Source organism: Odontesthes bonariensis, chromosome 15 (assembly GCF_027942865.1).
Source record: "Odontesthes bonariensis isolate fOdoBon6 chromosome 15, fOdoBon6.hap1, whole genome shotgun sequence".
In the NCBI taxonomy this organism is placed as follows: domain Eukaryota; kingdom Metazoa; phylum Chordata; class Actinopteri; order Atheriniformes; family Atherinopsidae; genus Odontesthes; species Odontesthes bonariensis.
Window position 1 is genome coordinate 38,302,925 of NC_134520.1, and position 26,101 is coordinate 38,329,025.

General features: G+C 44.9%; 2 protein-coding genes across 5 annotated transcripts; one reads left to right on the forward strand and one right to left on the reverse strand.

The window, feature by feature from the left end:
- Positions 1–141: 141 nt before the first annotated feature.
- Positions 142–11,000, reverse strand: stx6 (syntaxin 6). Of its 2 annotated transcripts, XM_075486148.1 has the most exons (8): positions 10,803–11,000; positions 7,763–7,932; positions 7,450–7,544; positions 4,012–4,071; positions 3,787–3,915; positions 3,611–3,717; positions 2,078–2,172; positions 142–1,868 (listed from the first exon to the last, which is right to left on the reverse strand). In XM_075486148.1, exons 1-8 carry the CDS (start codon positions 10,835–10,837, stop codon positions 1,792–1,794), a joined length of 768 nt encoding a protein of 255 aa, XP_075342263.1. In that variant the 5' UTR covers positions 10,838–11,000; the 3' UTR covers positions 142–1,791. The 2 variants fall into 2 exon arrangements, with proteins under 2 accessions (XP_075342263.1, XP_075342264.1); XM_075486149.1 differs by lacking the exons at positions 7,450–7,544; positions 7,763–7,932; positions 10,803–11,000 and adding an exon at positions 7,330–7,347.
- Positions 11,001–15,038: 4,038 nt separating this feature from the next.
- LOC142400892 (ELAV-like protein 1) lies at positions 15,039–24,902 on the forward strand. 3 transcript variants are annotated; one of them, XM_075486151.1, is made up of 8 exons: positions 15,039–15,214; positions 17,848–17,910; positions 18,740–18,811; positions 18,915–19,083; positions 21,458–21,561; positions 22,020–22,173; positions 23,374–23,617; positions 24,310–24,902. In XM_075486151.1, the coding sequence occupies exons 2-8, from the start codon at positions 17,875–17,877 to the stop codon at positions 24,626–24,628; spliced, it is 1,098 nt and encodes a 365-aa protein (XP_075342266.1). In that variant the 5' UTR covers positions 15,039–15,214; positions 17,848–17,874; the 3' UTR covers positions 24,629–24,902. The 3 variants fall into 3 exon arrangements, with proteins under 3 accessions (XP_075342266.1, XP_075342265.1, XP_075342267.1); XM_075486150.1 differs by having other exon boundaries at positions 23,392–23,662; XM_075486152.1 differs by having other exon boundaries at positions 23,392–23,617.
- Positions 24,903–26,101: the final 1,199 nt, after the last annotated feature.

Sequence of the window (26,101 nt, forward strand, 5' to 3'; positions counted from 1 at the left end):
TGGCTCAGATCACAGAAAAAGAGGATGAAAACACAACCTCCTCCGGTAAGGGTTAACCCTAAAACCTAAACATAAACCTAAACCTAACCCTAACCCAGAGGACATGAAGTGAACCAATAACTGTTTGACCTGTTGGACACGTTGTTTTGTTTTCTGGAGTTTATTGAAATAACATCAGACATGAACATTAAACTTCTCATCATTTATGTATCAGAAACACTTTTCCTTGAACCCAAAGTTCTCACAGCTCCAGTTGTGTCTCATCATGATTTTATTTCAGTGTTTGGAGGAAGATCTGATCAGTGACGTTTTCCATGAAATACTGACGCTGTAGTTGGATGGACTCAGAATAAATTCAACATGTCTTCTGTTTTCAGTCAGTTTTGAAATGTTTCCTCTTCTCACATCTGACCAATCAGTGCTGTGTCCCAAAAATCTGATGACGTGGGACCATCTGATTGGCTGCTTTTTTCTTTGTTTAAACACAGGAACTCCTTCTCCAGAAGTATGTAGGTGGAATTCACATCTAAAGAATCCATTGATTAATACGATAAGATTAATACAAGAAGTAAAACAAACGGTTAAAGAGCTTTCAGCCAAAATAAACAAAACAGAGACAAAGTAAACAAAGTCAAAGTTTTAGTGTTTCCACAAACCAGTTAACCAGAACTGAACCAGTTTACCAGAACTGAACCAGTTAACCAGAACTGAACCAGTTAAACCAGAACTGATCCAGTTAACCAGAACTGATCCAGTTAACCAGAACTGAACCAGTTAACCAGAACTGAACCAGTTAAACCAGAACTGATCCAGTTAACCAGAACTGAACCAGTTAACCGGAACTGAACCAGTTAACCAGAACTGATCCAGTTAACCAGAACTGAACCAGCTAACCAGAACTGAACCCGGTAGGCCTGATCTGAACCTGATCCAAAGCCAGTTTCATACTTTCAGAAAAACTGATGGAACCAAAGTTCAGTGTTGATGCTGCTTTCAAAGAACCCCAGAAGTGGGAAATCAGAACTCAGATATATTCACTATAAAGTTTGCTTTTGCCAACAGTTTTATATTTATATTTATATTTATATTATTCAGTTTTATAGTTAGTCACTAACCCCAAAGACAGAAATTAGTCTCTCTAACAGTGCTTTTTCTAATGGTTAATCCCATAAAGAATAACCAAAGATAAATAAAAGAAATAAAAACAAATAAAAGAAAGATAACAGGGTGTCAGGAGACAGAAAGTTTCCACCTAACTTTGAAAGCAGCATGACGTTCAGCCAATCAGAGCAAAGGGGGGCTTTTAAGGGTGGTTTCTTAAAGAGACAATAGCGTCCACATTGAGTCTCTGGAAGCATCGGGTCCTCTTTGATCTGGAGATTAACTGGTTAAACTGGTTTAACTGGTTAAACTGGTTATGTTCACAACTTTAAATAAACAAATCCAAACAAACAAAAACAAACTTAAAATCACAATAGTGTTTCCTTTGTTTGACCTCTGAAATGATGCTGAAACTAAATCCTCAGCCCCACTTAGAAAGAGTCCAGTACAGTCCAGTTGGGTCCAGTTGGGTCCAGTTGGGTCCAATACAGTCCAGTTGGGTCCAATACAGTCCAGTTGGGTCCAGTTGGGTCCAGTTGGGTCCAGTACAGTCCAGTACAGTCCAGTTATGTTCAGTACAGTCCAGTTGGGTCCAGTTGGGTCCAGTACAGTCCAGTTGGGTCCAGTACAGTCCAGCTGGGTCCAGCAGACACAGACTGACAGGATCTTTTGATGAGGTCAGCGTGTTAATCAGAGGATGAAGAAGAGGATGATGATGACCAGCAGGATGGCGAGCAGCACCCCGATAGCGCACCACTGACGGCGATCTGCAGAGAAATGAAGATAATCAATAACTTAATGACCCGTCAGTATCATCAGGGTGGAGCTCAGGGTGGAGCCTGACAGCCTCAGCACAAATTAGTGTCATCCACACCAAATAAACATGAACTAACTATAGTTAACTATTACCAACAATAACTGAGGAAAACCAGATCAGAGCTCTGAGTGGTCACTGATCAGACCAATGAACTGTTACCGCTGGTCATGTGGGACACTTTGGCCAGTTTCTTCATCACGTTGTCCAGTCTGGACTGAGTGCTGTCCATCTCATGGCCGAAGTCATCCAGCATCCTGCGGGAACAACAACACAGAGCTGAAACCGGTTCAAATTCTGCTGATAATCAATACCTGTGAACAGGTACAGGTGCCTCAATCAATACCTGTGAACAGGTACAGGTGCCTTAATCAATACCTGTGAACAGGTACAGGTGTGTTTCCCAGGTGTGTCTCACAGGTGAAATACGACACCTGTGCTGACTCACTGCACAGAAAGCCTCTCAGATGATGACATTCAGGCGTGTGATGGTCAGTAAAGACAATCTGACTCTAAAGCCTCTAGCATGGTTGCCGTGTCTGCTAGCGCGAGCGGTGTTGATGACGTCACGATTTCGTGCTGGCTGTATATGGCGGCGTGAGTCGATGCGCCAGTAGTTGCAATTTTCTCCGTCACAGAGGTGTTGCTGCTACCTGAAGGTTACCACTAACTACTCTACAACCAGGAAAGTGGAGAAGAAAACAATGAAGAGCAGGAACACTGTCATTAATGATACTGCTGCAGTATTCGGATATTTTTATTTTTTTAATTCAGTTAAAAGAGGTGAAGGTCTGAAGCCCCCGGCATCAACAGAGTCTCTGCCCTCTTCTTTGCCTTCACGTATCTGTCCCGTAGCTTCTTCCACACATTCGTACAGAACTCTCCCTCTTTCCCCAAAGTTCTGCCCATCTCTGACCACGAGTTTTGGGAGTTTACGTGCTCCCTGTGCTGTTTCACTGCAGTGTCGTACAGCTGCTGTACAAACGCACCTCCTCACTGAGCCTGGTCTCACATCGGTCCGTCCGGTTTGTCGTTCTCGGCGCAGCCAAGTTACAAAAATCGACTGGTGCACGACAACGCGCTGCGCCGTCTTTTCAAGGCAAGCGCCAGGCCTGAAACGCCATTCTGACGTCACGGTCCGCCACCGCCGTGACAGACGCGTCAACTGTAAGTCCGCCTTAAGTCAGCCTGAGGAGAAGCTGCTGGCACCTTTCAGACATGCTAACACCATGCTAACACCATGCTAACACCGGCCTCTTTACAGCTGGGGTGTTAACATGCTGCTGCACACGCTCAGATTCTTCTTCTCTTATCTGTAACACCTCAGGGCACCGTGACCAAAACCTTTCCAACACAATGCAGCTGTTTGAGCTTCCACACCAGGAAGAAGAAAACGCAGCTCACTGATTGGCCGGCTTCTTCCGAAAAAAAACTAAACCCACGACGCTCTACGCCACGTCCTCATACAGCATCTCAGTGTGTCCACACTGACGGGTTCAGGGTCAGGAACCTTCAACATGTGGTCAGAGGCAGCTGGGAATCAAACTACTGACGTTCAGACTGGTGGAAAACCACCTTCTCCCACAGCTGCTGATGCCCTCAGCTGACCAACAGTCTCCCGGAGCCCCAGAGGAACCCGGTTCTGCTCACAGGGCCCGGTTCTGTGGGCAGAACCTGATGGGTTTGGGTTCTTACACTGCCTGTTCGTCCAGCTCCAGACCGATCCGCTCCGACATGTTCTTCAGGACTCCGATTGTTCCGGACACGAGCTCCAGCTGTTCGTCCTGCTGCTCCGCGATCAGCTGAAGCAAACAGAGCTGTTAGAAAACCGGCGGTTCTGTTCAGGCGGTTCTGTTCAGGCGGTTCTGTACCTGCTGCTGCACCTGATGATCCTCGATAAAGTTAGAGTTGGCATTCTGCAGCTGGCGGTCCAGTCGGCTGTATTTATCGGGGCCGGGCTGCCAAATGGGACCCTGGGCGCCGCACTCACCGAGCAGAACCTGAACACAACACAGACACAGACAGCAGCTGCTTCAGAAAAATAAAAAGTTTCCACAGAAACAGAAGCTGGAAGAGTTTGGATGGGGAACCGGTACCTGTTTGTTCTTCCTTTCAGTGCCGCCGGCTGCTGGACTCGACATCTGGCCTTTCATTTCCTTTAAAACAAACAGAAACACTCAGCAGCCAATCAGATCAAAGCTTCAGACTTCTCAGCCAATCACATCTTAATGTCAGTCAGCAACACAAAGGTGTGACATCATCCCTCTGTGAACACGAGCGTGCACGACAGAACCATCAGACGGAGTGCAGGAACACGATGAAACCTTCGGCGTGGAACATCAGAACCAAGAACCCTGCTTCCAAGATGGAGAACCGCTGGACCCCAAGGCTGTGTTCGAAACCGCCTACTTCTTCTACTAACTTTAACTTTTTTTAAGTTCCCGGATGCATACTAGATTCTCCTAAATGTTGGGTATGCATCATGAGGTTACTACTCATACTCAAACTACCCAAGATGCAACGTAAGGTGACGTCGCCGATCTTCATTTTCTGTCAAAACGGCAGTTTCAAGCTAGCTAAAATGAGGGTAGGTTCACTTCCTGTTTTCAAAAAAAAAGCACCAATTGTATGGTAATGGCTTTCCCTATGACAAAAGGCAACGGGTATTTTATTTTGTGAAAATAACCGGAAGTGCGTTAGCTCACTGCGGCTAGCTTTAGTAGCGCCGAATTCGTGGGAACAAAATTGTAAATAGCCGGTATTTTGTAAAGCCCAAAGGGAACAAACCAAACCCTCTGCCCTACAGGAGCCCAAAGGGGACAAACCAAACCCTCTGCCCTACAGGAGCCCAAAGGGGACAAACCAAACCCTCTGCCCTACAGGAGCCCAAAGGGGACAAACCAAACCCTCTGCCGTACAGGAGCCCAAAGGGGACAAACCAAACCCTCTGCCCTACAGGAGCCCAAAGGGAACAAACCAAACCCTCTGCCCTACAGGAGCCCAAAGGGAACAAACCAAACCCTCTGCCCTACAGGAGCCCTATAGGAGCCCAAAGGGAACAAACCAAACCCTCTGCCCTACAGGAGCCCTATAGGAGCCCAAAGGGAACAAACCAAACCCTCTGCCCTACAGGAGCCCAAAGGGAACAAACCAAACCCTCTGCCCTACAGGAGCCCGAAGGGAACAAACCAAACCCTCTGCCCTATAGGAGCCCAAAGGGAACCAACCAAACCCTCTGCCCTACAGCAGCCCAAAGGGAACAAACCAAACCCTCTGCCCTACAGGAGCCCAAAGGGAACAAACCAAACCCTCTGCCCTACAGGAGCCCAAAGGGAACAAACCAAACCCTCTGCCCTACAGCAGCCCAAAGGGAACAAATCAAACCCTCTGTCCTACAGGAGCCCAAAGGGGACAAACCAAACCCTCTGTCCTACAGGAGCCCTACAGGAGCCCAAAGGGGACAAACCAAACCCTCTGCCCTACAGGAGCCCTACAGGAGCCCTACAGGAGCCCTACAGGAGCCCTACAGGAGCCCAAAGGGGACAAACCAAACCCTCTGCCCTAAAGGAGCCCAAAGGGAACAAACCAAACACTCTGCCCTAAAGGAGCCCAAAGGGAACAAACCAAACCCTCTGCCCTACAGGAGCCCAAAGGGAACAAACCAAACCCTCTGCCCTACAGGAGCCCAAAGGGAACAAACCAAACCCTCTGCCCTACAGGAGCCCAAAGGGAACAAACCAAACCCTCTGCCCTACAGGAGCCCAAAGGGAACAAACCAAACCCTCTGCCCTACAGGAGCCCAAAGGGGACAAACCAAACCCTCTGCCCTACAGGAGCCCAAAGGGGAACAAACCAAACCCTCTGCCCTACAGGAGCCCAAAGGGGACAAACCAAACCCTCTGCCCTACAGGAGCCCAAAGGGAACAAACCAAACCCTCTGCCCTACAGGAGCCCAAAGGGGACAAACCAAACCCTCTGTCCTACAGGAGCCCTACAGGAGCCCAAAGGGGACAAACCAAACCCTCTGCCCTACAGGAGCCCTACAGGAGCCCTACAGGAGCCCTACAGGAGCCCAAAGGGAACAAACCAAACCCTCTGCCCTAAAGGAGCCCAAAGGGAACAAACCAAACCCTCTGCCCTACAGGAGTCCAAAGGGAACAAACCAAACCCTCTGTCCTACAGGAGCCCAAAGGGAACAAACCAAACCCTCTGCCCTACAGGAGCCCTATAGGAGCCCGAAGGGAACAAACCAAACCCTCTGCCCTACAGGAGCCCGAAGGGAACAAACCAAACCCTCTGTTCTACAGGAGCCCAAAGGGAGCAAAACAAACCCGCTGTCCTACAGGAGCCCAAAGGGAACAAACCAAACCCTCTGCCCTACAGGAGCCCAAAGGGAGCAAACCAAACCCTCTGTTCTACAGGAGCCCAAAGGGAACAAACCAAACCCTCTGTTCTACAGGAGCCCAAAGGGAACAAACCAAACCCTCTGCCCTACAGGAGCCCAAAGGGGACAAACCAAACCCTCTGTCCTACAGGAGCCCAAAGGGAACAAACCAAACCCTCTGTCCTACAGGAGCCCAAAGGGAGCAAACCAAACCCTCTGTTCTACAGGAGCCCAAAGGGAACAAACCAAACCCTCTGTTCTACAGGAGCCCAAAGGGAACAAACCAAACCCTCTGCCCTACAGGAGTCCAAAGGGAACAAACCAAACCCTCTGTCCTACAGGAGCCCAAAGGGAACAAACCAAACCCTCTGTCCTACAGGAGCCCAAAGGGAACAAACCAAACCCTCTGCCCTACAGGAGCCCAAAGGGAGCAAACCAAACCCTCTGTTCTACAGGAGCCCAAAGGGAACAAACCAAACCCTCTGTTCTACAGGAGCCCAAAGGGAACAAACCAAACCCTCTGCCCTACAGGAGCCCGAAGGGAACAAACCAAACCCTCTGTTCAACAGGAGCCCAAAGGGAACAAACCAAACCCTCTGCCCTACAGGAGCCCGAAAGGAACAAACCAAACCCTCTGCCCTACAGGAGCCCGAAAGGAACAAACCAAACCCTCTGCCCTACAGGAGCCCTATAGGAGCCCAAAGGGAACAAACCAAACCCTCTGCCCTACAGGAGCCCAAAGGGAACCAACCAAACCCTCTGTCCTACAGGAGCCCAAAGGGAACAAACCAAACCCTCTGCCCTACAGGAGCCCAAAGGGGACAAACCAAACCCTCTGCCCTACAGGAGCCCAAAGGGGACAAACCAAACCCTCTGTCCTACAGGAGCCCAAAGGGGACAAACCAAACCCTCTGCCCTACAGGAGCCCAAAGGGGACAAACCAAACCCTCTGTCCTACAGGAGCCCAAAGGGGACAAACCAAACCCTCTGCCCTAAAGGAGCCCTACAGACCCGTTCCGGCTACACTCACCTTGACGGTGGTTCTGGTTCTGGTTCTGGGACCCTACAGACCCGTTCCGGCTACACTCACCTTGACAGTGGTTCTGGTTCTTGTTCTGGGACCCTACAGACCCGCTCCGGCTACACTCACCTTGATGGTGGTTCTGGTTCTGGTGATGAAAGCTTTCCTCTTTGACAGCTCGGTGGCGTCCAGGTTGAACTTTTTGGGGTTGGACTCCACGATGCATTCAGGGACTGTTAAGAAAAGCTGCCACCTTTTTGTTTACCTGAAATGTCTGAGCACCGGAAATGACCATCACCGGTCACCCTGCGACGGTCATGTGACCGCACGTCACATGACCGTCACCGGTCACCCTGCGACGGTCATGTGACGTGCGGTCACATGACCGTCACCGGTCACCCTGCGACGGTCATGTGACCGCACGTCGCAGCGTAAAGGATATTGATGGTCTCGTCGAGGTCCTCCAGGTCCCATTCGATGGAGCGCAGGCTGTTCCTCAGTTCATTGGTCGTCCAGTCGACTTCCTCCTTGGAGGCTCCGCCCCCCTCCTGCAGCAGCTCGCTCCATCTCTGATGGAGGCTCTGCGCCGCGTTCACCGCCTTCTGCACCTCCCTGAAGAAAGATAACATGATGGGTTATTCACACACCTCTGTGAGTCCGGCTGAACGGATGACCTCTAAATGATGATGGTGACCTCTAAATATGATGATGACCTCTGGTGACCTCTAAATATGATGATGGTGACCTCTAAATGATGATAGTGACCTTTAAATATGATGCTGATGACCTCTAAATGACGATGGTGACCCCTGACCCTCTGAAGCAGAACCTCAAGTCCCATTAAAGAAGGATTTACTTTCTTCAGATTCATGCGGCTGAAGCCACAAAGGAGCCGGAGGGGCATTAAAAATAAAAAGAACCTGTTGGTTCCTGAGGCTCGGCTACAGGTGACCCGGGTCGCTCACCTGTAGCCTAGCCTCAGAGACCCTAAACTATGTGCCTGTAAAACTTTACAGTGTTTACTGAACACATGAACCTCTGAGGACGGGCTGGACTTTGTCCCGTGCATCAGGTGATCTTATTAAAACCCTCACCTGAGACTCTGTTAGCATAGAGGAGCTAACAGGCTAACTGTGAGACTCTGTTAGCATAGAGGAGCTAACAGGCTAACTGTGAGACTCTGTTAGCATAGAGGAGCTAACAGGCTAACTGTGAGACTCTGTTAGCATAGAGGAGCTGTGTGCTAACAGGCTATCTGTGTTAGCAGCTGCTGGTAGCTGAGGCTAAAACTCTCCTTTCTGATAAAGCTTATAGTTAGGGATGGCTCAGGTGGGCCTGGAACATCCCATAGTTCTGCTGCTACAGTCTTACAGTGCACTGGGAGCTCCCATGATGCACCTCTCCATGAACATGTGACATCATTGTTGTCATTAACTTGTGTTTCTCTCTCTCAGCAGTTGTCTCTCATAGACATAATATAGGTAGACGCCCCTTTCGCCTCTGGGTCGCGTTAAATGTCGCCGCCATCTTGCTAGCGGAGTCATTTGCGGTCAAGATGCCTACGTCCTGCTGAGCATAGGGATGCTCTACCATCAGAACGCCAGAATCAAGATCGCGAGGAATTACCTTTCACAAGTAAGACTGAACAATTGTTTGTATTCCTATTTTGCCATTATAAAAGTATGTTGTGTTTCATAAAGTATGTATTATGTTGAGAGCTAATAACAGTTAGTTGCCACTAGAATCAGACTAACGTGAAACGTGAAATGGACATAGAGAGCAAAGCCTAACGTTATTATATCGTTCATCAACAGAGGATAATATTGGTGAGAAATATAGGGTATATGTGTAATCTACCGTTGCTTGCTCGTCAGTATTTACAATGTATGTATAATGTATTTATATAACATTTATGGTTGCGACGGAAAAACGTGTTTCGGCTGAGCGACAAGTGCATCTCAGAATAGAGTATCCTAGTCAGGTTAATTTGTTCTGTTATTCGTTTAAAAAAGTGACCAGAGTAAAACAAAAAAAGCTTGAAACATGCCACTGTTTGTGTAATGGTTCTACTATATATGAAGGTGTCACTTAATGAATGAAACTACGAAAAAAATGCATCTCTTTTGAGATGCACCTGCATGTCAGTCACTCGGCAGAAAAGCAAATATTTGCGTTTTTTTAGAAGCACCTGTATTATGAATCTGACTGACTGGCTAGCTACCCTTTCTCACCCTTTTAAGGTTTCCCAAAGAGAAGCTGATGAGGAGGCAGTGGGAAGTTGCTGTGAAAAGGGAAAACTTTTCCGCCACTGAAAGGTCCATGCTCTGTAGTCAACACTTTCAGCCAGAGCATTTGGACAGGACAGGCCAGACTGTCAGGCTCAGGGATGGAACTTTACCATCAGTGTTCAGTTTCCCAACTCATCTCAAAAGAGTAGGTGCTGATGCTCCAACATCAGCATGTGCAACCAGCTTGGGTGCCAGCTAAAGGCCTTTAGCCCTGTGAGCCTTTACAAACCGTCTTTCCCCATCCAGTGACTGGTGAGAGGCTGTTTGTTATGATGGATGCAACATGTTGCAAGTTCTGATGGAGGTTTCCTCCTGGTTCTGGTTCTGATGGAGGTTTCCTCCTGGTTCTGGTTCTGATGGAGGTTTCTTCCTGGTTCTGGTTCTGATGTAGGTTTCTTCCTGGTTCTGGTTCTGATGGAGGTTTCCTCCTGGTTCTGGTTCTGATGTAGGTTTCTTCCTGGTTCTGGTTCTGATGGAGGTTTCCTCCTGGTTCTGGTTCTGATGGAGGTTTCTTCCTGGTTCTGGTTCTGATGGAGGATTCCTCCTGGTTCTGGTTCTGATGGAGGATTCTTCCTGGTTCTGGTTCTGATGGAGGATTCTTCCTGGTTCTGCTTCTGATGGAGGTTTCCTCCTGGTTCTGGTTCTGATGGATGTTTCCTCCTGGTTCTGGTTATGATGGAGGATTCTTCCTGGTTCTGGTTCTGGTTCTGATGGAGGTTTCCTCCTGGTTCTGGTTCTGATGGAGGATTCTTCCTGGTTCTGGTTCTGGTTCTGATGGATGTTTCCTCCTGGTTCTGGTTCTGATGGAGGTTTCCTCTTCAGGACGTTGGATTGGATCAGAGAGTTTCTGTGAATCTGTTGGTTTCCTGAGCTCGGAAACGTTTTTAAATGGCTCTGATTGAATTAGACTAACTTGGAATTTAATTAATTTAATTAATTGGATTTGATTGGATTATGATTACAATTAATTGAACTCCAACTGACTTGAATTGGACTGTATTACTGAAGTGCCTTAAGATGACATTTGTTGTAATTTGGCGCTTTATGAATAAAACTGAATTGAATTGGTAAAATCCACCTTAAACTAGTTAAACTAGTTTCAGAATGAGGGGTTACACTGTAAGGTATCCGGGTCTGACACCGTTAGCCTGGTTAGCTTGGTTAGCTCGGTTAGCTCGGAGCAGCACTTCTCACCCTTTGACGACAAAGAACGGATCTTCCATCGACATTTTGCCGGTTCGGTTCAGTCCATCCCTCTGACTCTCGGATCTGGATCCGCTGAGACGCTTTTGGTTCCGATTAAACGGTTCTGGTCATTGCTGCCGCCGCAGCTAACTGGGCTTTGTTTACATGTAGCAGCGGAAACCACCCAGTGACGTCATACCTTTCTTCTTCCACGCTGCGCAGCAGCTGTCAGCGCCGCCTGCTGGTTGGTGGAGATATAACAGCTGGAAATAACAATGAACCGAAAATAAGAAAATAAATGCATAATAAATCTGAAGACAATAAAGTCTATATTATGATAAATATCTTGGGTTATGCTGACAGTTAACAGTATAACCCCATCTTACCTGACCATCTTTTGATAACCTTTTGAGTTTTCATTGACTTCACAGCATCTGAGGATACATTTATTTACAGTCCGTGTCTATAAGAGAATGCTGAAACAGATTCAAAGAATTAATTCCAGAATAATTTTTGTCACTGCAACAACAGAGGACAGCTAAACTTTACTCCAGCATAACCTGATTGTGTTGTTGAGCTATTTTCAGTCCTCAGCAAGGTTTTCATACTGACCAAAAGATCCCTTTAAAGGGGAACTCCGGGGCATTTGAAGCGTGTTTCCATTGCTAGAGGTTGTCAAATACTGCTAGTAGGACACAGAGAGATGCGTATCTGCGCTCCCTGTGTGAAGATCGCTCTGTCCGCACAGCATGTCATGCGAGGTTAATACGTGGTGGCTAAGGGGCAAGCGCTAACCCTTCCACGTAAAACAACAACTTGCACACAGCAGAAACGTCACACCACTTTATAACCCATCCGACAATAAAGTCACAACCCTTACCATCAAAACCATATGCATGGTTCTCACATTACTGGCATGGGGACGTTACAAAACAACTTTATAAACAGCATGTAACTCACCGGCTGGTTGTAGGCTCGCGCATGTGAAAGCCCAAAAGAGTCGATGAAGAATAATCCCATATACAAAACAATTATATTCTCTAGAAAAACTGCGTTCAAGTATTTAAAACATTACAACAATATTACTGGGCATGTATTGTTGTAATGTTTTAAATACTTGAACGCAGTTTTTCTAGAGAATATAATTGTTTTGTATATGGGATTATTCTCCATCGACTCTTTTGGGCTTTCTCATGCGCGAGCCTACAACCAGCCGGTGAGTTACATGCTGTTAATAAAGTTGTTTTGTAACGTCCCCATGCCAGTAATGTGAGAACCATGCATATGGTTTTGATGGTAAGGGTTGTGACTTTATTGTCGGATGGGTTATAAAGTGGTGTGACGTTTCTGCAGTGTGCAAGTTGTTGTTTTACGTGGAAGGGTTAGCGCTTGCCCCTTAGCCACCACGTATTAGCCTCGCATGACAGGGTGTGCGGACAGAGCGATCTCCACACAGGGAGCGCAGATACGCATCTCTCTGTGTCCTACTAGCAGTATTTGACAACCTCTAGCAATGGAAACACGCTTCAAATGCCCCGGAGTTCCCCTTTAAAGGTGATAGAGAAAGGTTGAATGGGGCATTAATCCTTGTTCTGTGATGTGATATGTAGCCCAAACAAAATTGGTTGGGTCTGTAATGGCTCAGAACCTCCCTAAAAGGCTCTCTGAAACAGCTATGTTACTATGCTGGCTTTAGAATGCGTCGTTTGCCCTTATTGGCGTCGTTTCAGAGCTTATCTGGCAGCCTCATTATGAAATGCAGGTAGGTGTTGGCGCTATTCGGTTGCCGTTGCTTGATTGGCTGGTTAGCTCATTCCCTTTAGATGAACAAGCCAGAGCTAACGTGCAATTCTTACAACAGGAATATGGCACAACACACATTTAAAACAAAATAAAATGTGATACTTACAGGCTGTACTGACTGCTGGGGTTGATTTTGTTGCAAAGTCGGAACTGACCCTCTACTGAGCATTAAATTCCGACTGAGGCCTGCTCGGAATCGTGCAAGCTTTGTGAAACTGTACTCTGTGAAATGCGCAGCGCAAAGGAAAAGTCGGCGGTTGTATGTACTGGGGATGGTGTTAAAAATAAATAAAAGCCATTGATCGCGAACATTGCTTTCCGGGGGAAGAATATGTAACGATCGTAGTCCGCTTTCACAGCCTTGGAAGGCACACCTGTTTCTGTTTCTCGCCATTGCTCCAATTCCAGGTGGGAATGGGTGGGCACTACATTATAAATAATTAATTTCGAAGGGGCGTGTCTGAAAGGGGGTGGCTGTGGATTTGGGTGTGGGGGGGCGATTGCGCCAAAAGATACGTCACTTAATGCTCAAACACGGATTTGCCCATTTTCTGGCGGCAATTCAAAAAAGGGGAGTACTTGAAACAGAGGTTCTGACACTTGCTGGCACTTGGTGTGTACTCCCCACAGCGGGGAGACTCAGAACTAACACCAAAAACGTGAAAAAGACGATTTTGATTCTCTATCCCCTTTAAATGTGCTACAACATAAACTGTGTGTGATAGAGTTCACTTTGTGAATTATGTCACGATGACATTCAGTTATAAAGAAGAGTGAAGACTTCCACAGACTCAGGAAGTCATCGCACGCTCTGCACAGCAGGCAGTGATATGAAGGGAGAGAAAATAGGGCCAAGAGATTGTGAGGTCTGACTTTTTCCTGGAGAACCATTTTGTGATGCAAATGTATTACTCTGTTGAACGCATATTGTTCTGAGAAGCAGAACGCTTTATTTTTTAAACCCCAGCCAACTAGCCGGACTACCTTCATCAGCACCAAAACGAGGCTGGAACTCTGCTCACAGGACGCAGCAGGGGGTAAGAAGATGTTCAGAAATGATGTTGCTGATACGGGATGTTACACAGCTTCATGTCAGAAGAGGCGAACTGTCCCTTTAACCTTATCGACAATACTGCACACCATCCACAAAACACAGTGAAAAAGGATGAAGTGTGTTCAGTCAGAGGCTTCTTCAGCTCCCTGTGAGGTCCGGCCCACAGCAACAACCTTTTATTAGGACTCTATGAGGAAAGATAGTTTAAGTTCTATTAAAAATATATATTTCCTGTAATGCTCCAACAGTCCCCTGAACACAGCATTTAATGTTGACTCCTGATTTAGATCCAAGGACTCAGGTCAGCTGGTCCAGTCCAGAGTCCAGACTAAACATGGAGAAGCAGCATTTAGCTGTTATGCTGCAAACAAGTGGAACAAACTGCCAGTGGAGATTCAACTTTCACCAAATGGAGACATTTTTAAATCCAGGTTAAAGACATTTCTTTTCTCATGTGTCTATGCATGAAATCTGCACGCTATCTTTGAACTTATCTAGACTGTTGCTGGTTTTTAATAATTTAAATGATTTGATTTGTTTCTCTTTATATTCTTTTATGTATTTTTAATGCTTTTTCCACTCCCTGCTGCAATGCTTTTATTTTATGTAAAGCACTTTGAACTGTTTGTACATGAAATGTGCTATATAAATAAATTTGATTTGATTTGATTATTTAAAACTTTTTGACAGGGTGTTTATTGTGAACTGGTTTCAGAAGAGCTCAAAGAACTGAACTGTTTCACTTCTTCTGCTATCACAAAGATTTTCATTCATTTCGTTATCTTTTTTTTGTTGGGGTCATTTCATTTTTTGTAAACTTGCAGTCAGCTCAAGTTTTGTAGAGAAAGCTCAAACATAAGATCCCATTTGCTTAGAAAAAGAAAAACTTTATTCGTTTATCTTTCTTTTTTTATCTTTATCTTTATTGTGTTTTATTACTTTATAGAACTTGAACTGTGACTACAACACACGTCACAGAACCAGTATCACTCACACACACACATACCTAAACTTGGACAATCCTAACATTAATAACTCAAAGTACAAAATGCTTAACTGAAATACAGATACATTTCAATGTAATAACGATCTCCCTTAAAATAAATAAGTAAATAAACAAACATAAATAAATAAATACATTACATTCCAGATTCTATAATGCTCATGTTCCCAAAGATGAACAAACTCTTTCTCGTTTATCTTTCTTAATTTTCAAGACAAACTATCGTTCCATCGGTGGGAAGGAAAAGTAGTTTTCTGTGAGTCCAGCAGGGTGAGCAGTCAGTGAATAAGGAGGACGGAAAGAAGAAGAAGAAGAAGAAGAAGAAGAAAAAGAAGAAGAAGAAGAAGACGAAGAAGAAGAAGACGCTGCTGCTGCTGCTGCTGCTGCTGCACTCTCGCGATACTTCATTCCTTTGTGTGGAGCGGACTGTGTTCGGTGTGTGAGCTGCTAATCTGTCGATATTTAACGCCTTGTGCTGCTCAAACATAATTTTACCATAAGACTGAGGATCGGTGAAGGTTCCGGAGTCCATCCTGAGTCCCCTGATCCACATCTGAGCAGGTAAGAGATCTGACGGGTTAGAGTTAGCCTGGGTTAAGCTCTGCTAGCTGTGGTAGTTCCCTCCATTAGCCCGGAATGTGCGCGGTGTTAGCATGCGGTTAGCATTAGCTTTGTTTAAACGGGTCAGAGTAATGAGATGAAATATCACCGGCTGATAATAAAAGTTTGGATTAACAAAACACAAACCCGGAGAGGACGGAATTAACAAACTGAATTAACAAAGGACCCTGCAGTTAGATCAGGGGTCTTCAACGTTTTTCAGGCCAGGGACCCCCTACTATTTATATGGCATACAATTGTGTTTTATATTTAACGGGGCCTAGTGCCGTGTATAAACATAGCTACTCTCTTATTGTACATTCAATACTAAGCTATTCAAATAATCCACAGGTTAATATACAGGTGCTGGTCAACGAATTAGAATAATTTGAAATAGTGCAATCATTAAATTCTTTGAATGCATTTTTTGTGCAGAAAGCAAATCAGGTGTTCACCGCACCTGTCCTACTCGTTAGACTAATCACAGAACTCGTTACCTGTAAAAAATTTGCTCAGCTGATCTTTCCAAAAGGCCCATTTAGGCCATTTAACTGTGACACTGTTGTTTTATTGAATTAGAATAATGGAGAAACCGTTTCATTGAATTAGAATAATTTTTATTATAATTAGAATCATCACTTTCTCAGTATTTTGTGGCTGCCCCCTTGGCTTGTATGACTGCCTGAAGTCTCCGCGGCATCGATTTGACCAGCTTGTCGCAAGTTTCCGCACTCACAGCTTCCCAGGCAGTGGCGATGTTCTGCTTCAGTTGGTCCAGCGTAGTAGGCTTTCTGTCGCGAATTTTCCGCTTGACGATGGCCCAAAGGTTTTCAATGACATTGAGGTCAGGCGAGTTGGCCGGCCATGCCAAAACTTCAAGCTGTTTTTTAGTGAACCAATCTTTGGTCGACTTTGCCGCATGAGCCGGTGCAAGATGCTGTTGAAATATGAAGTCTTCTTCGCTGAACTGTTCCTCAACAGTCGGAATCAGGAACGTTTCCAGAACATCTTGATATACGGCAGCATTGACAGTCTTCTTGAGGAAGCAGAGTTTCCCTACAGTACAACCACGAGTGCGTGAAAAGATCCGTCAAGTTTCCCCAGAGCGTTATGGTCTGGGGATGCATGTCCGCTCGAGGTGTAGGGAAACTCTGCTTCCTCAAGAAGACTGTCAATGCTGCCGTATATCAAGATGTTCTGGAAACGTTCCTGATTCCGACTGTTGAGGAACAGTTCGGCGAAGAAGACTTCATATTTCAACAGCATCTTGCACCGGCTCATGCGGCAAAGTCGACCAAAGATTGGTTCACTAAAAAACAGCTTGAAGTTTTGGCATGGCCGGCCAACTCGCCTGACCTCAATGTCATTGAAAACCTTTGGGCCATCGTCAAGCGGAAAATTCGCGACAGAAAGCCTACTACGCTGGACCAACTGAAGCAGAACATCGCCACTGCCTGGGAAGCTGTGAGTGCGGAAACTTGCGACAAGCTGGTCAAATCGATGCCGCGGAGACTTCAGGCAGTCATACAAGCCAAGGGGGCAGCCACAAAATACTGAGAAAGTGATGATTCTAATTATAATAAAAATTATTCTAATTCAATGAAACGGTTTCTCCATTATTCTAATTCAATAAAACAACAGTGTCACAGTTAAATGGCCTAAATGGGCCTTTTGGAAAGATCAGCTGAGCAAATTTTTTACAGGTAACGAGTTCTGTGATTAGTCTAACGAGTAGGACAGGTGCGGTGAACACCTGATTTGCTTTCTGCACAAAAAAGGCATTCAAAGAATTTAATGATTGCACTATTTCAAATTATTCTAATTCGTTGACCAGCACCTGTATTCATGTTTTTATTTTAAACATGTGCAAGGTACAGGGCCGTGCCACTGCCATTTATAAACAAACATGTTGCATACAACACTGAGCTATTCAAATAATCCGCAGGTTTTAACTTTAAACATGCATGTAGATGGGACAATGAATCCTCAAACCATCTGTGGATGGCACATGTTTGAACACAATTTGTGAGAAAAAACTGTTTTTAAACCCCCCCCCCCCCGAAATGTTAAAAATGGTCTAATCAACCATAGATTTCGCGACCCCCCTGCAGTACCTCCGCGGACCCCCTGTTGAAGACCTCTGAGTTAGATGATAGTTGTTTTAGGAGCTGTTGCATAAAAAAATGATCTAAAGTTATAAAACTAGAAGGTAAATAAGCTCAGAGGTGCTGAATGTTCCCAGTAAGCTGGAGCAGTGTGTTGTCCTTCCATCAGTCAGGAGGAGGTTTGGTGGAGCTGAGCTCCTCTTTCAGGAGGTGATGATGATGATGATGATGATGCATCTCTTTACTTCAGGAAAGATGTCAGCTCAGTGACACCACCAGCAAACTGAGTCTTGAGTTCAGCTTTAAGGTGGAAACTGAAGAAAAGGCTTCATGCTGCAGGGTTTGGGTTCTAATCTCATCTGGGAATTTAAGCCAGACAAAAGTCCTGCTGAGGAAAACTGCCTCGTCTTCCTCCCATTCTGATCGTTTAATGTAAACTCAGGATTCAGATTCTTCACTTAACAGATTTATTTTCTGTGTCTGTTCCAGACGTTGTGATCCATCCAAGTCGTCTACATGGCAGTCAGACGAGGACACATCCGGTACCTGAAGGTGAGTCAAACAGGAAGATGAATAAACATGAACTAGGTGAGCAGCGGAGCCTCAAACAGGAAGATGAATAAACATGAACTAGGTGAGCAGCGGAGCCTCAAACAGGAAGATGAATAAACATGAACTAGGTAAGCAGCGGAGCCTCAAACAGGAAGATGAGTAAACATGAACTAGGTGAGCAGCGGAGCCTCAAACAGGAAGATGAATAAACATGAACTAGGTGAGCAGTGGAGCCTCAAACAGGAAGATGAATAAACATGAACTAGGTGAGCAGCAGAGCCTCAAACAGGAAGATGAATAAACATGAACTAGGTGAGCAGCGGAGCCTCAAACAGGAAGATGAATAAACATGAACTAGGTGAGCAGCGGAGCCTCAAACAGGAAGATGAATAAACATGAACTAGGTGAGCAGCAGAGCCTCAAACAGGAAGATGAATAAACATGAACTAGGTGAGCAGCGGAGCCTCAAACAGGAAGATGAATAAACATGAACTAGGTGAGCAGCAGAGCCTCAAACAGGAAGATGAATAAACATGAACTAGGTGAGCAGCGGAGCCTCAAACAGGAAGATGAATAAACATGAACTAGGTGAGCAGCGGAGCCTCAAACAGGAAGATGAATAAACATGAACTAGGTGAGCAGCGGAGCCTCAAACAGGAAGATGAATAAACATGAACTAGGTGAGCAGCGGAGCCTCAAACAGGAAGATGAATAAACATGAACTAGGTGAGCAGCGGAGCCTCAAACAGGAAGATGAATAAACATGAACTAGGTGGCGTCCTCTCTCCGGTCCCCCGGCTGGTTCTGATCCGTTGTGCTTCTGTCTCAGGTGTGCGAGGTCCAGACGCCACAGAGTGACGTCAGAGACGCTCAGCTGGCCTCCAAAGGAGCTGCTGGAAAGGTGAGTGCTTCCCTCTTGGCTGAATCTGTTCCCACGCTTCTGCTTTCTATGTTTGTGGCGGCTGCTCGGCCCGTTGTTAATGATGATGATGTCATGACCTCAGGAGCTGTACGATAACGGCTACGTGGAGCAGGTGATGGAGGACGACGACGCCCGCACCAACCTGATCGTGAACTACCTGCCGCAGAGCATGAGTCAGGACGAGCTGCGCAGCCTGTTCAGCAGCGTGGGAGACGTGGAGTCCGCCAAGCTGATCCGGGACAAAGTGGCAGGTAACACCGCCCCCCCTGGTGCCGCCGCGGTACTGCAGCGCTAACACGTTTAGCACAGGCAACGCTAGCACAGCGCTAACACGTTTAGCACAGGCACCGCTAGCACAGCGCTAACACGTTTAGCACAGGCAGCGCTAGCACAGCGCTAACACGTTTAGCACAGGCAGCGCTAGCACAGCGCTAACACGTTTAGCACAGGCAGCGCTAGCACAGCGCTAACACGTTCAGCACAGGCAGCGTTAGCCCCATAGATATGTATAGAATCATAGATATGTATAGAAACATAGATATGTATAGAACCATAGATGTGTATAAAACCATAGATATTTATAGGACCATAGATATGTATAGAACCATAGATATGTATAGAACCATAGATGTGTATAGAACCATAGATGTGTATAAAACCATAGATGTGTATAGAATCATAGATATGTGTAGAACCATAGATATGTATAGAAACATAGATATGTATAGAAACATAGATATGTATAGAATGGCTAGATGTCTCGTCCGCGTTGCTGGGCATTGGAGTGGAACGTTCGCAGATGGCGGCCATCTTACCACAGGCAGCTCTCTGGCCGACAACATTGTGTTGATGGTGAAACATTCAAACATTCCAGCCATGACTTGCTTAATTCTCAAACGTTTAGGTTATTATAAACATCAAAGTAGTAAGCTAATCATCACACTACAGACGAAGTCCATATTTATTTTTTTAAATAAAAACGTAAATATTTCAGGTTTATTTGCCCCATGACTGAACTTTATTTACCCCTTGGGATGACTCCCTCAGGGAAATTCAAGTCCCCAGTAGCTCCAAACACACACATAGGATCTCTATGAATCTAAAATACAGTATAATATAGAATAATTAATATAATATATCATTAAAATATAATTAATATAGAATAATCTAAAACAAAGTGTAAAAAAGAATATAGGCTGTACAAGATATACAAAGTAAAGAGAGTTAAATAAAATAAGTTATAGCACTATGGTTGAGTTATTGCCCATAATGCACTACACTTGTGTTAATTACACATTGTATGCACATAGTCTGACCATAAATAGAAAAGATATTGCACAGTAGTGACGTGAATTATTGCACAGATCACCGAATAAATAAAATATCGCATTTAGTATGTAAAATGGTGGAAATTTCTGCGAGATAAGAGTAATAGCGTCAGAGCAGATCACTTCCCGTAACTATGGTTACCTCAGGTTTGACTGTCTCCCGGACAGCTCACCCTGTGGTAAGATGGCCGACTGGTGCGGACGTTCTAAACTCAGATGCAACACATCTAGCCGTTCTATACATATCTATGGTTCTCTACATATCTATGGTTCTCTACATATCTATGGTTCTCTACATATCTATGGTTCTATACATATCTATGGTTAGCACATTCAGCACAGGCAGCGTTAGTCAGCGTAGGGTCCTGTAGAACCACTGAGCCCATAGAACCGGACCTGCTGCCATCAGAACCGGGCCTGCTGACGGGTCACCTGGTTCCAACCACATGATGTTTCACTGTGTAAATATTTTATTTAAACTGTTTCTGCTGATTTTAAATTTTTTTATTTTTCCTGACGGTCGGATAATTTGGTTTAATTTTTAACTGGTTTTTTTTTTTTTTTTTTTTTTTTTTTTTTTTTTTTTGATGTTTTGGTAAAAAAAAATTCTTTTTTCCTAGTTTTTGACTCACTGTTGAAATGTTTGTAATTGTTTTTATTTTCCAAAGCGCTTTGATGACTAATGTTTAACAGTTATTTCATGTTTTTTGTTTTATTCTCATTTTCAATGAGACTATATTTCTACATTTCTTTGAACTTTAATTACAGACTCTATTGTCTGTTTGATGTGACTTAAATCATTTCTTTCTGGAGTAAAGCGGAAGTAGAAAGTGTTTTTTGTTTTGAAACTTGTTGTAAACTCTGTTTTTCACCTGTCTCGTTTTATTTTTCAGGCTTTTTCAGTGTTTGTAAAGCGTTTTATTAAGTTTATGAGGATCCTGAAGTTTTTGTTCTGAACAAATCAAGAAAATGTGGCGCCCGGCCTCCGGCTCTTTGTTTCTTCCTCTCTGTTGGCCATGTTGGCAGAAGAGCGCCGCAGGTCACATGACATCACTTCATCGCTGCCCGTGGAGTCGGCCTGAGCCTTTCTGTTTTACTTTGGTGTCTGTTGGCTGTAATCTCTGACCTGTTCCCATTTTTCTTAAGTTTTCTTGCTTTGTTCAGAAGTCTTTTTACCTGCTCTGTGAACTCTGAACTCGGTTTGAACTTTGTTTGTTTGTTTCTATCCAGAATGTGTACCGGCTGTAACGGACAGTTTTGTTCTTTTATTTTGTTGTTTTCCTTTGTGTTTCTCTAGGCCACAGTTTAGGTTACGGCTTTGTTAACTTTGTTAACCCTAATGATGCAGAGAGGGCTATCAGTACCCTCAATGGCCTGAGGCTACAGTCTAAAACTATCAAGGTAACGTGCCCCAGGAGCTCTTTGCATTTCCTGTCTCCTCTGATAGATGTGTTATGTTCCCCGGGCAATAGAGGGCGCTCTCAGCTGATGGATGAAGGTATTTTAAGCTCTGCTGACTGCAGCTTATCTGCTGACCGACACATGTTGGCACTGAATCTGTGAGTTCCTTCAGTTCAGTGAGATGATGTGTTCAACTTTTATTTTCATTTGTTTACAATGACCTGAGCCTGTTTGGATGCTTTTTAATTTGAATGTTTGATTTATTTGTTTTGTTTGGAACAGTTTTGAATAACTGTTAATTTTATTTTCACATTTTTTTTAAAGTATTTTTAAAATATCCTGTTATTTATTTATTTTTCCAAAGACTGTAACAGTTTTATTTTGAGTTTTATTTGTGTGAATTCTTCCTGTTTCTGCATGAAGATGACTCTGAATCGCCTCCCGTTGCCTCCCTGTAGGTTTCGTACGCACGGCCCAGTTCGGACATGATCAAAGATGCTAATCTGTACATCAGCGGTCTGCCCAGAACGCTGAGTCAGCAGGACCTGGAAGACATGTTCGCTCCGTTTGGACGAATCATCAACTCCAGAGTGCTCGTGGACCAGGCTTCTGGTAATTTAAGTTTTGATGACTTGTTTTAGTTAAACTTTACTCCAGCAGCACTTGACTCTCTTGTTGACAGCACTATAGTTTCAATGCGTACAGCACTGGACAATGTTGCCCCTCTGAAAAGGAAGGTAATCAGTCAGAAGAGGTTGGCTCCTTGGTATAATTCACAGCTGCGTGCTTTAAAGCAGACTGCAAGAAAGCTGGCGAGACAGTGGCGTTCCTCTAATTTAGAAGAGTCTCAGTTAGTCTGGAAAGATAGTTTAATAATGTATAAGAAAGCCCTTCGTAAAGCTAGAACTGCTTATTATTCATCATTGATAGAAGAGAATAAGAATAATCCCAGGTTTCTTTTCAGCACTGTAGCCAGTCTGACTAAGAGTCCGAGCTCTGCTGAGCCAGGTATTCCTTTAACTCTCAGCAGTGATGATTTCATGAGCTTCTTTATTAATAGAATTGTTTCTATCAGAGAGAAGATTGATGGAGTCCTTCCCACTATTATCAGTGATGTATCATCAAGTACAGCAGCTTTAGAAGTATCTTTAGAACCTGATTTATATTTAGACGGCTTCTGCCCAGTTGATCTCTCTGAACTAACAACAGCAATAGTCTCTTCTAAACCATCAACTTGTGTTTTAGACCCAATCCCAACCAGACTGTTCAAGGAGGTTTTCCCATTAATTGACACTTCCATATTGGATTTGATCAATCTGTCTTTGTTGACAGGATATGTACCTCAGACTTTTAAGGTTGCTGTAATTAAACCTTTACTTAAAAAACCTACTCTTGATTCAGAAGTGTTGGCTCATTATAGACCTATATCCAATCTCCCTTTTATGTCTAAAGTTCTTGAAAAAATGGTTGCAGCTCAGCTTTGTGATCATTTACACAGAAATAATCTGTTTGAAGTGTTTCAGTCAGGATTCAGAGTGCATCATAGCACAGAAACTGCACTGCTGAAAGTTACCAATGATCTCCTCTTAGCCTCTGATAGCGGACTTGTGTCTGTGCTTGTCCTGTTGGATCTCAGTGCTGCATTTGATACGGTCGATCACAGTATCTTATTACACAGACTTGAACATGTTATTGGGATTAAAGGAACTGCATTAGGCTGGTTTAAGTCATATTTATCTGATAGATTTCAGTTTGTTCAGTTCTGTGTTTTGTGATTCGGTTTTACTGGAGCGGAGTTTTGATTGTTGTCAGATCTGGTTGGCGTTTCAGGTTTGTCCCGGGGCGTAGCGTTCATCCGCTTTGATAAGAGGGCCGAGGCGGAGGACGCTGTCAAACACCTGAACGGGCACACGCCTCCCGGGAACGCTGAGCCAATCACGGTTAAGTTTGCTGCCAACCCCAACCAGGCCCGTAACTCCCAGATGATGTCACAGATGTACCACAGCCAATCCCGTCGCTTCGGAGGCCCGGTCCATCACCAGGCCCAGAGGTTCAGGTGTGTGCAACACAGAGTAATCAGATTACAGGCCCAGAGGTTCAGGTGTGTGCAACACAGAGTAATCAGATTACAGGCGGCAGAGGTTCAGGTGTGTGCCACCGTCAGCAGAGCAGGGGCGAGGCTAGGGTATTTTTAGTGGTGCCAAGGCCCCACCGTGAGAAAGCTCAGCACATTTTTAAAATATTATATTATGCAAAAACACTTTTTTTTTTTTTTTTGCTCAAGGATGCATTATTTTAGTGACAATTTTATTTATTTTCTAGCATTTGTTTTTGTTTCAACTCTTTACTCCCAAAATAAATGTTGAGTTATCTTCAGTATGTGTCTCAGGCTCTCTGTTATTCCTGTCAAGCCACAAAGTCTTTTGAAATGAAGAGGTCAAAATTGAACGTTGTAGGGGAAAACACTACTCAAAGCAAAACTAATACGGCTCCAAAATTCATAAATGTACTAGTTCGCCTCAATTACTGAGAAATAATGTGCCTCTGTGAGCACTGGGGGGGCTGGGGCCCCCCTAAAGACCAGATCCTAAAACCGCCCCTGCGGCAGAGTAATCAGATTACTACGTTGGGCCAGGCTGCTCCCTGACTGGCTGCAGGGTGGTTATACCTCAGATGGTGTAACCATGTTTTTACATAATAAAAATGACCCGTTCCGTGACTTCCTGTTTCCTCCCGCCGGTCTGTTAGGTTTTCTCCGATGAGCGTGGACCACATGAGCGGCGGGGGCGGATCCTCCGGGAACTCGTCCTCCGGTTGGTGCATCTTCATCTACAACCTGGGGCAGGACGCCGACGAGGCCATGCTGTGGCAGATGTTCGGGCCGTTCGGCGCCGTCGTGAACGTGAAAGTGATCCGAGACTTCAACACCAACAAGTGCAAAGGCTTCGGCTTCGTGACCATGTCGAATTACGAGGAGGCCGCCATGGCGATCCACAGCCTGAACGGGTACCGGCTGGGGGACAAAGTCCTGCAGGTGTCCTTCAAGACCAACAAGGGACACAAATAAAGAGCCGGTGGGGGGGGCTGAGCGATCACATGTTAAATTGTTTCTCTGTCATTGGTTTGATCTGCTGGTTTTTATCGGTTTTTCAACGAGTTTATTTTTCTCCCAGCATGCTTTGTAAAGTCGGTGTGTTCGGAGTGTTAGGGGCGGAGTCGGCAGGATGACTGACGGCTGCCCACCTGTGACAAAGGTCTCTGCCTCTGTTCAGTTTCTCTTATTTTTAATGTGTAGAAATTCTGAGTTCCTGTTGAACATTAAAGGGTTATCACTCGTTAAACTGACGTGGACGTGTCATCATGGGGGGGGGGCGCGAACAATGAGTGGTCCTAAATAAACCTGTGTTCAGTGTGTGAAAATAACAGGACTGAGCCGGTTCTCCTGCATCTTTTATTAAACTGAAACCAGAACCAGAACAAATCTCTGGCCCTTATTCTGAGTTTGTCTGAATTCTCAGAGTTTTTATCCCAGTTAGTGCTGAGTACAGATAAAGTCATTGTAGTGGGTGACTTTAATATTCATGTAGATGTTGAAAATGACAGCCTGAATATGAACTTTAATTCTATATTAGACTATTGGATTTTCTCAGTGTTCACAGACCAACTCACTGCCTTAATAGTTAGTGGACAAAGACGACACTCGTTTTAAATGAACTTAAAACTTTACTGAGCCATATTCACAATACCGCCATTACAATCTCTCGGAAGGAACGACTTACCCCCCCCCCCACCGGGCGCACATGCGCATTAACAGTTAACAAACTCCCCCTTTTTCTTTAAAGAAAATAAACTCAAGTATAGTACTGTTCAAAGCACAAAAAGAAAATATACTGCCTTCATATTTTGAGTCCATTAAATTTTTTGTCTGGACTGGATGAGCTCCTTGACATTGCTAATTTCAAGCCGCAGTCTCTTCTCTGTGACTGATTTGGTAAACTTTACAGTATCCAGGAGTGAGTGATTGTCAGTTATACATATTATGGGTAAACCTCTGTGCTTGCAGTCACCTACAGTAAGTTCTGAGTAGAGTGTGGCCAGAAATATAGCATCAATGCCATCTGCAAGGGCCAGTGTCTCCCCTGCAAGAGTACTTCTCACCACTCTTCTTATTCTTTTTGACTGCCAGCATATAGGTGAGAATCTTCCATTCGCTCCCATGAGCATGATCAGATGACCACCCTGGGTGCCACCATCAGGAAGGTTGCCCATTGACGAATCACTGAACACGACAAGCTGTAGGGAACTGTCTTTGCCAAGGTGCTGGAATTTCAAGGTCACTTCATCAGATTTGAGTTTCTGGATCAGTTTGTTTATAGAGTGCAGAGTTTGAACAGTAGCAGCTTTCATACTGGATGCTAAGATGGACACATCACACATTGCATCTGGCCTTGTTTGTCTTGCCACCCACAATAATTTGGCAAATTTTTGATCTAAGCATGTCAATTTCTTGATTTGTTAGGGGAGCATCTCGCTCAGCAGC

Coding starts and splice junctions, on each gene's coding strand:
- LOC142400892 (XM_075486150.1), top strand. CDS start 17,875: ATGGCAGTCAGACGAGGACACATCCGGTACCTGAAG. Junction 19,084..21,457: donor GATCCGGGACAAAGTGGCAG/GTAACACCGCCC, acceptor GTGTTTCTCTAG/GCCACAGTTTAGGTTACGGC. Junction 21,562..22,019: donor TACAGTCTAAAACTATCAAG/GTAACGTGCCCC, acceptor GCCTCCCTGTAG/GTTTCGTACGCACGGCCCAG.
- stx6 (XM_075486148.1), bottom strand. CDS start 10,837: ATGTCGATGGAAGATCCGTTCTTTGTCGTCAAAGG. Junction 3,718..3,786: donor ATCATCAGGTGCAGCAGCAG/GTACAGAACCGC, acceptor TGTTTGCTTCAG/CTGATCGCGGAGCAGCAGGA. Junction 1,869..2,077: donor AGTGTCCCACATGACCAGCG/GTAACAGTTCAT, acceptor ATTTCTCTGCAG/ATCGCCGTCAGTGGTGCGCT.